The following is a 9,951-nucleotide window of genomic DNA, read 5'->3' as shown; positions in this document are numbered from 1 at the left end:
CGTCCACGCCGATGAGTCCAAGATGGTGGCTTTCTCGGGGCCAACCGAGTCCCTCCACCCACTCGCAATCTTCTTCAATCAAGGCTGGTTGGTGCATTGGCAAGGGAAGTCCGGTTAAAGGTGCTACTCTTTGAGGTGATCGGTGTACGTCCAAACGCGGCATTGTTGCTATGGTCAGGACAGGTTCCTTTGCGTTGTGTTTGTAATGTGTGCGGTGACTTCTTTTCGGATTAATTTGGGTATGGTGTTGGAACTATACTTGTTGTTCGCACTGAGTTAGAGTCGCTTGTATTTGTATTCTGCCTTCTATAAAAATATATCGGAAAACAAAGTAGGCCTTATCAGGCAAATAAGATTCCAATCAACATTAGTTGTTTCTTTTTGTATGATCTGTCATTGTATAAACATAAACTGATATATACACAACCAATAGTATACATATTCTTGAGCACCAATTTCCGTCGCCTCCCACCATGCACACTAATCTTTAAAAATTATAGCATGACCTATACAAAACGACGAAGAGCAGAACAAAACAAGAACCACCCAAGGGAGATAATAACCAAGAAAGAGGCAAAAGCAAGAGCAATTTGCACCCACCTAATTAAGTTATCTCCCAAATCAACACCCCAAGAAACTGCACCGATCGTTTCTCTTCTTTGACCACCCTTTCTTCAACTGCGTGTGCACATTTCAATCCACCAAGTGATAGGAAGAGATGCATTTGACATGCATGCATGCATCAACATCTCTCGTTAATTTCCTCCTTTTTTTTTCTTCCTTTTTCTCTTTGCACGCATGCACGTACGAACTGATTGGTACGCTAGCTCTTCTAGCGTATGGCTTAGGTGCCGCTCACTCCTCAAGTACCGGCGACGATGGCCGGTAGAGGTCGTAGGGCGCCCAGAGGTAGTCGACGGTGCACGGCCGCCGGGCATCGAGACGGTGCCAGGGCTTTCCCTTGCCGCTCCAGTGCAGCAGGCTGATGGGTCCCGGGTGCAGGCCCCGGCACCGCCCTTTGACATTGTCGCCGCCTAGCCCGTGCTGGTTCCACCGGTGGTCCACGGCCTGGATATCCCCGGCGAGCACCAGAAGGAACGGCGGCAGAGAGCCGAGGTGGTAGATTCTCTTCTGCTTCTGCACGGCCATCCACCCTTCCACCCGCCTCGTGTACCCGCCGGTGCGCCACTGGTCCACGTCCATCACCATCACGCCGGTGTTGAAGTAGCACGGGCGCCGCCCGTGGAATGTTCCGCTGAGCGCCCGGTCCATCCAAAATGTGTCCGTGAAGTAGTTGGTGAAGTTGGCGTGGCAGTACTCCGGTGCGCCCACCACGTGGCCCGCGAGGTCCACAGAGAAGAGTGTGCGGATGTCGTCGGCGACGATCACGTCGGAGTCGAGGTAGATAACCCGGCGCACATCAGGGGGAAGCGTGTCGGCAAGGTAGATGCGCGCGTAGTTGAGCGGCTGGTCTAGCGCATGGCGGATCGACCGGGAGATACGTCCCCGGACGCGCGACGGGTCGAATCGGTACACGCGGAGGTCCAGGTAAGGGAAGGTCGCGCGCAGCATGGCGACGAGGTCACCGTCCATCCGGGCGGCGAGGAAGTGAAACACCACGTTCTCCGGGCACGCTGTGTGCTGCAGGATGGAGAGCACGCCGGCCATGGTGCCACGGAGGTAGTTAGCGTCCAGCGTCATGGCGACGTTCACCTTGTCACCGCCAGCGCACTCGGCGCCGTTTCGGAAGGCGGGCGCCTCGCGGAACGTAGGGATAGAATCCAACGGCTGCCGGATCATCATGGCAGGGTCGACGCGGATGCCAGCGACGGCGGTCGCCGCGTCTCCGAGCAGCACGAGGAGCGCAATGAAGACGACACAGTCGGTTGGAAGCATCGTGTGTGTCCGGCCAGCGGAGCGGGCGAGACAATTGAAGGGTGGCCGAGTGGTTGTCGCCGGCAAGGCAAACCAATGGCGACAACGGCGGCGGCAGGGAAGAGGGCACGGAGAAGGTGGCCACCCTGGTCCCTGGCAATGGTTGGGACGGGGTTAGGAAGGGAGGGGGGGCCACCATCAAAACGGTGGAGAAAGGAAAGTGTAAGGTGAAGAGGAGATGGGACAAACATGGTGGCAATGGATGGGGGTGGTGGGCGGCTGGGAGGGAAGGTAGGAGCACGGACAAGAAGGTGGTGGCACCAATAAGATGGCTCTGCCACCTATAGTTGGATCATTTCCATGCATTTCGTGTTGACATGGAGTAATATGGATTGGCTTCAGTTGAGTCCAGATTAATGCTTTGCCAACCTACTGTCTGATTAGAAACAGGGCCAACATTAGGACATCTCCAATGCTCACCGTGAAACTGCCCACATACGTTTGAACCATGCGGACTGAATGTGTTGTGTCGTCCAATATGGATTTCTATTGGTCTATGAGACGGCCTGAAAGTACTTCTTCCCGTAAACCGGAAACAAATAAGGGGCGCTTTGCGGGCGTCTGAACCTCTGCCACACCCATGTCTAACCGCACTGGCCCATGTGCCCCTGCGGCCCCTCCCCTGTACATGGGTTGAAGCGTGGCCGCTCCCGATGACCGCCACGGCCGCAACCCTCGCTGTGGCCGCCATCCGGCGGCCCGCTGCCGACCCACCGCCACCTAATTAACCCTACCACCTTTCCCTCGCGCGCCCCCTTCCTTCCCCTCCGTCGCTGTCGCCGCCCACACCCGAGGCCACCGTCGTCGCCTCGTCTCGCCGTCGCCGACCACCACCCCAATGGCCCCCACGAGCCTCGCCGTCCCTCTCCTTGTCAACGGCGTTGAGCCCCCGCGCTCCTCCTCTCCTTCTGTGTCCGCCGACCCAGGGCCACGCCCAGCCGCGCCTCGTGCCCCTCGCGCGCCAGCATGGCCGCCCGCTCGCGTGCCGCGCCGTGCTCGCTGCGGCAGCTGCTCCTGCTCCCCCCCCCCCCCCCCCCCCGCCCCCCACCGTGCGCATGCGCTCGCCTCCGCCCGCTCCGGGCCCCGCATTCTGATATAACCACACCGATAACCGGCAATATAAATCCAGTAGTTATTGAGGTCGCTCTATTACCCTATGAAAGTTACATGCATGCAGATGATAGAGATGCACTCACGTAACAAAGAGGCAAAGAGAAAGTTGATCGTGCATGCATTATCTTGGGAGATGTGCATGTACGTGCATACAAGATAATGCTCATACGACTAGTGCTTTTAATCAGTTTGAGCAGACAGAGATTAGAAGGAGTACCTGTATCCATGAGGCAGGAGTTTTGGTTGCTGCTAACAGAAATAGAAGAGTCCCGGTCGACTACTACTTTCATCAGGCACGGCCACCCGAGAAAGAAGCATATTGGTCGATGTTTCGAGGGATCAAACATCTCACGTTAAAGGAAACCGGATAGGGCCCACCATCAACTTATTTTGTGAAGATGGCACATATGTACCGTGTCATGGTTTGCTTATGAAATAAAAACAGCCAAGATGTAAAAGGCAATTTTCTTAAGAGTCCTATATTTATCTTTAGGAAAAGTCATGGAGTTATTATTTTTAGCTTTTAGCCGTGATAGTAGAGATAGGATATTTCTTGGTTGTCAAGTTTCTTTAGATGTTCCGGCTGGTATAAAAGCCTAGGTGCGGCCATGTAATAGCATAAATGGCATAGGTTATTTTGAGATGAATTAGACACCGTGTGTGTGCCGGCCGTCGGCCATTATCAAGTCTAGAGAAACCTTATCAAAAATCTCTGTTGACGTGTGAGTTCCTGCGATGCGACGCGTAGGAGAATATAAGCTGAGCCTATACGGTTTGTCCACGTTATTCTTTAAGATCGAGGGGTTGGCGTGTTGTTTTCATGGGATTTACGAACATCTTTGTAAACCCGCGACTAGTTCTTGCGGTGAAAAGGTTTGCGCCATGAAAGATCAGGCCTACAAAGGATTGACCAGGGTCACGTGGTTCGCTCCTCATCAAGTGGTATCAGAGATTGGCGTTTCTCACGGCACTTCGGAGGAGATGGCCGGCACGTTGTCACCAAGCAACTAATGGAGGCTCTCCGGCGACTTTTTGCTGGAGGAGAAAGGTTATGGTGCTGAACTATTTCACACCTACAATAAAGTCGGAGAGAAAGTTTGCGCCACAACGATCGACCATGATAGTTTGATCAATGCGGTCGGCTTCGACATGGTGGAGAAGCTGCAACTATCGATGACACCACATCGACGACCGTACTCACTAAGGAGGTACTACGACAATCTCGACATCACGCACCAAACTACGGTACTGTTTTCAGTCGGCAAATTTTCTTGTGAGGTTTTGTGTGACGTAATCCCGACACCAATGATTTTGTGTCATATGTTATTGGGAGAGCCATGATACAAGAAAAATAATGCTACATATCACTATCTCGTCAACACGTACACTGTCAAACGGGATACAAAATATGTTCTTGTGGCCATTGAGAAGAAGTATTTCGAGACTTGAAGGAAAGAACAACTTCTGAAGGTGAAGGAACAAGAACAAGCAAAGGAGGAAGTCAAACCCGCAGAAAAAAATTTGGCGCACGTTCAGTCCACAGAATATGTTGTTGCTATAGTGATTGGCTCGAACCCGAGGACGGTTTTGCTTGAAGAGAGGGAGGATGATATAAACACACCAATAACCGGCAATATTAATCCAGTAGTTATTCGGGTCGCTCACAATGTTTCCTCTATGGAAGTTACATGCATGCATATGATAGAGATGCACTCACGTAACAAAGAGGCAAAGAGAAAGTTGATCGTGCATGCATTACCTTGGGAGATCTGCATGTGCATGCATGCAAGATAATGCTCATACGCTAGTGCTTTTAATCAGTTTGAGCAGACAGAGATTAGAAGGAGTACGTGTATCCATGAGGCAGGAGTTTTGGTCGCTGCTAACAGACATAGAAGAGTCCCGATCGACTACTACTTTCATCAGGCAGGGCCACCCGAGAAAGAAGCATATTGGTCGATGTTTCGAGGGATCAAACAGCTCACGTTAAAGGAAACCGGATGGGGCCCACAATCAACTTATTTTGTGAAGATGGCACATATATACCGTGTCATGGTTCTCTTAGGAAATAAAAACAGCCGAAATGTAAAAGACAATTTCTTAAGAGTCCTATGGTTATCTTTAGGAAAACACATGGAGTTGTTTTATTTAGCTTTTGAATCCAAGCACACAAATGGGCACGATGGCTTCTCCTCCTCCTTCCTCCTCTCCCCCCTCCCCCTCCCCCCCTCCCCGTCTTCGCTCCGGTCCCCTGCTCCGGCCCTCCTCGCTCCCCTCCTTCAGTCGCCGTCGCCTCTCTCCCTCGCCGCTCCTCCTCCCTCGCCCCTTGGTCCTTCTTTTAGCTCGCTCGCTTCTGGATCTGGAGCTAGGAACAGGTTTTGGGCCTTGTCGTCGGACGAGGCGTATGCGGATTCCGATCTGGAGGTTGGTTCTCCCCCCCTCCCCCTGGCTTCTCCTCCGTCCGCTTCGCTGGCGGCGGAGTCGACGGCGGCTGGTAAGGTTCGGAAGTTTGCTCCGGGCGGCCGTGGCCGTCCGGTGGTCTCTGTTGAGGTAGATGGCTCGGGCTGGCTCTAGGTGAGGCGTGGCCGGCGACGGAAGCGCTCGGGGACGCTCTCCTCGCCGGGCTGTGCGGTTCTTGGTGGTGTTTCCTCTCGGGCAGGCGGCCCTGCTCGCTCCTCCTGCTCTTCGGCGGCCTCGCCGCTGGTGGTCTCGGTGGTGTCTGCGCCGCTGGCGGCGACGGCGGCCGCCTCTCCTCCGCCTCCAACCCTAGATCCGTTTCCTGTGCGTGAGGCTTGTGGGCCATCCGTACCATTTTAGTTGGGCCTTTCTGGGCCGTCTGCTCAGGCTGGGCCGCCATCGCTGTCGTCTTTCTCTAATTCCCCCCCTCTCGATTTTGGGCCCTGGGCCCAGCATGGCTCTCGTTCCATCCTCGGCTTCGGTCAGCCCGGCCTGCGTCTCCCCCCCTCCCGACCTGGCTCGCACTGGGTATATATGGGTCCGAAAGGGTTCGGCCCCCTCATTTCTAGGGTTTCCTGCATCTCACTCCGAGTTGCGCCGTTTCCGTCCCCGCATCCCTACCTACCGCAGATCTCCTCCCCCCCACCTCTCTCCCTTACTTTCACGGTGGTGGTTGCCATGGATCACTCCCGTGGGTCTTTGAGCGAGGCTGTGTCAGGCATGAAGCGGCGGTGGGAGGACGTGGGCGATGGGGTGGCCGATCTGGACCTCGAGGCCTCCCTCCGCTCCAAGCTTGAGGCCGAGCAGGCGGCTCGGCTGCATGCGGCCTGCGAGCACGATGCTTGGGTGGCGTGGTCTGAGCGGTTCCAGGGCGGTGAGCGCACTAGGGTGGCAGCGCCGGCCGTGGCAGGCTCTGTATCTGAGGCCCCTAGATCGGGCGGATCTGGGGATGATCCATGGGAGGCCGCAGCGGCTGCTGGTGGCTCTGGTCCTGCGGCCTATTCCTCTCCTCCTCCCCCACATGGCCCGGCTCCCCTGGCTCGTGGCGGCTATCGCGGTCCCTGTCCATCGTCTGGGTTCGGTGGGCGCTCGTTGGGTCGCGGGGGCGGTGGCTCTGGCTCCCTCGGCCATCGGCTACCGGCGTCTGGCCCTGGTCCTTCCTCTGAACCCTTGGGCGATGGGATCCTCCGTCCTCCCCCTCCTCCTTCGGCCCGTCCATCTCCTCCACCTCTCCAGCCTCCAAATCCTAATCTCACGTGTTTCGCTTTCCACAAACCTGGCCACTTCCAATCCCACTGTTTCAATCCCCCGTTCTGCTTGATCTGTAGAGAGGACGACCATCTGACCGTGAACTGCCAAAACCGTCACAAATCTGCTTCTTTTAAGCTTTTTGGCCAAGGCCTTCCTGGCTGCTCCTTCTTCGTGCTTGATAGTGATATCCCTCAGGTGGCAGTGGCTCCTGCGCTCTCCAACGCCGCGATCATCTCGATCGAAGACCACAAAATTACCACCCAAACCCTCTTGGATGAGCTCATACTGTGGGACGATGGGGGCTGGGATTGACAGAACCAACACTTGTTCGATTTTGATTTCGCGGTGGTCTTCCCCTCTAAGAGCAGCCTCAAGATGATTTCTTCCTGTACTAGTTTCACTCTCCCTCTTAACCAATTGGTTGTGTCGGTGAAGGCGGCCACCAATGGAGCTAAACCTATTCCACCCCTCTCAGAGATCTGGGTCCTTGTGGATGATGTCCCTCCCACCTTACGCTCTACAGAATTCGTCATGGCCTTCGGTGCTCTTATTGGCAAGCCGATCTTGGTTAACCAAGAATCTCTCTCTGTCCTTGGTCATGTGCGTCTCAAGATCTGGGTTGTGGACCCCTTGTGCATTCATGGTTGTGTCGATGTCTTCCCTTCTGCGGATGGTTTCAGGCTTCGGGTGCATGTGGAGGGTGATGCCACTGCCCAATCCCCACCCCCGCCTCCTCCTCCTTCAGCTGATAACCTTGGCAGTGAGGGTGACACTGCTGGCAACATGAGCAGGGGCTTGTTTCCTCACTTCACGACGTCTGAGTGGGATGGAATGGGTTCATAAAGTCACGAGATTTTCAAGGATAGTGCCCCGAAGATCAAGGAAGGAGGAAAGGATCAGATGGATGTGCATGTGTCTGCTCAGGCTGCCCCGATTGTCCCACCTGCTGGTACTCCTGTGTCGGGGGTGTGCTCCAACTTGTCGGCCCGGCCGGGCTCTCCGTCGCTCTCGGGCATTGAAGATCTTCATGCTTCCCCGCGCCGCGTTGCGACAAGCTCTCTTCCCAAGCGCAAGTCCTCTGTTTGCAAGTTCTCTGCTCGTAGTCGGGCTTCCTCTGGGACCAAGCTGTCTGCGGCGGGCCTGTGTCGCCGTCTTGACGGTGATATGGGTGATGTGGTGTGCCAGGCTTCTCCGGTGGCGGCTCGGTCTTCTTCGATTCATTTCCCCTCCTCTACGACACGCAAAAGTGGTCGGATCCGTGACAGTGGCCTGCGGGTGGTTGACAAGGCGTCTAGGCGTGCTGCGGCTCGTTATCTCCCTTCTTCAGGTATTCCTCCTGCCCCTGCTCCGTTGGTTCATAATACCTCTTCCCCCACTAGGCTTCTTTTTCTTTCTTACTCGGATGAGCACTTGACTAAGGTTCTCGCGGATTCTGGCATCTCTGTTGATCATAATTTTGGATCTCCTTCTTCTCTGCTTGCTCTTATTAGGGCCAATGAGGTGACCCAGTCGGCTTTGGCCAAGGCTAAAGAGGCTGCCGCGGCTCCTCCTGCCCCCTCAGTTGGGGCTGCTGGGGTTCCGGAGGAGGGGGGCTCTGGTAGCGATGTTGTCCCTCAGTCTTCTGTGAAGAAGGGTGTCTCTAAACGTAATAAAGTCTGCTTGGCACCCTTCAGGTCGAGTATGCGCATTAAAAATCTCTCCTTCAAATGAAAGCCCTTTTCTAGAATATCAGAGGTTTCAGCGCTCGGTGGCGCCGGGACCAAATTAAGGATATTGTCAGGGGTGATAATATAGACTTGATTGGCTTAGTTGAAACTTTCAAACCCTCCTTCTCCCCCCATGAGCTTTCTTCTATTTCAGGGGCTGATCGCTTTGATGGGAATTTCCTTCCCTCTTCTGGCCACTCGGGTGGCATTCTGTTAGGGTCGAAACCCGATGTTTTTGATTTTTTTCACCTTTGATGATGGTATCTTCTGGGCCAGCTCCGTGCTTTTTCACCGCCAGCTCAATTCGCTTTGGGAATTTATGGTTGTTTATGGCCAGGCGGATCACTCCCTCTCCCCCATCTTCCTGGACGAAATCTCGAACAAAGTCAAAGCTTGCACCCTCCCACTTGTGATGGGAGGCGACTTTAATTTGCTTCGCTCTCCTGCGGATAAGAACACTAATATCTTTTCTTGGACGTTGGCTGACGCTTTTAACGATTTCATTAGCTCCTGCGCCCTTCGTGAGATCCCTAGGGTGGGCTCTAGATTTACTTGTACTAACCATCAAATTTCCCCTATTCGCTCTGTTCTGGATCGAGTCCTGGTATGTTCGAATTGGGATTCGCTCTTTTCGCTAGCTACGCTTAAATCTAAGGCGATTGTGGGCTCGGATCATGCCCCTCTAATCCCTGATGCTGGGATTCGACTTGTCTCCTCCCCACCTAGGTTTCAGTTTGACGCGTCTTCGCTCCTTATTGATGGATTTAGCGACCTCCTCGGATCTAAAATTAGTGGCTTCCTTTCGGCGCCTCATCGTTCTCTTGGGCCCTTGCACGACTGGCATAATTGCTCGGCCCTGCTGCGTAAATTCCTCCGTGGTTGGTCCCGTAATCACTCGGCCCAGGACCACAGAGAGAAGGCCCTCCTCCTGGCCCAGATTGAGGCCCTTGACTCTCGAGCTGACGTCTCTGGCCTTTCCGATTCTGATTGGACCCTTCGCATCTCCCTTAAACGCTCTCTGGTGCAGATTCACCACCTTAATGAGATTTATTGGCGCCAGAGGGGCTAGATTAATTGGATGCTTAAAGGTGACTCCCCCACTGCTTATTTTTTTTCTATTGCAAATGGTAGGCGTCGCAGATGCCTTATTGATAGCCTGATCATTGACGGGGTGTGGTTTTCTGACCAAGGTGCCATCCTAAACCATGTTGTGGCATCTTTTTCCTCTCTCCTCTCTGCCAAACCTAACCAGGGGTTCAGGCTATCTTCTAATTTCTGGGACTAGGGGTCATGGTCTCCTCGGAAAAAAATACTGGTCTGATGATTCCTTACTCTGAAGAGGATATCTTCTCTTCGATCAATAAAGCGAACCCTAATTCTGCCTCGGGCCCGGACTACTTTTCCATCCCTTTCTTTAAATTTTTTTGGCCTATTCTTAAAGAGCTTATCTGTGCAGTCATTCAAGGCTATTGTCTGGGGACAGTAGATA

At 54.0% G+C, this 9,951-nt stretch overlaps 1 protein-coding gene across 1 annotated transcript; it reads right to left on the bottom strand.

Moving 5' to 3' along the window:
- Nucleotides 1-383: 383 nt before the first annotated feature.
- LOC123094758 (probable galacturonosyltransferase-like 4) lies at nucleotides 384-2,148 on the bottom strand. Its single transcript, XM_044516681.1, has one exon. The coding sequence runs from the start codon at nucleotides 1,894-1,896 to the stop codon at nucleotides 856-858; it is 1,041 nt and encodes a 346-aa protein (XP_044372616.1). The 5' UTR covers nucleotides 1,897-2,148; the 3' UTR covers nucleotides 384-855.
- Nucleotides 2,149-9,951: the final 7,803 nt, after the last annotated feature.

Source organism: Triticum aestivum, chromosome 4B (genome assembly GCF_018294505.1).
Source record: "Triticum aestivum cultivar Chinese Spring chromosome 4B, IWGSC CS RefSeq v2.1, whole genome shotgun sequence".
Classification (NCBI taxonomy): Eukaryota; Viridiplantae; Streptophyta; class Magnoliopsida; order Poales; family Poaceae; genus Triticum; species Triticum aestivum.
This window is presented reverse-complemented; position numbering and strand designations above follow the sequence as displayed.

What these genes read in the sequence shown, in the direction of transcription:
- LOC123094758 (XM_044516681.1), bottom strand. Translation starts at nt 1,896, where the DNA reads ATGCTTCCAACCGACTGTGTCGTCTTCATTGCGCTCCTCGTGCTGCTC.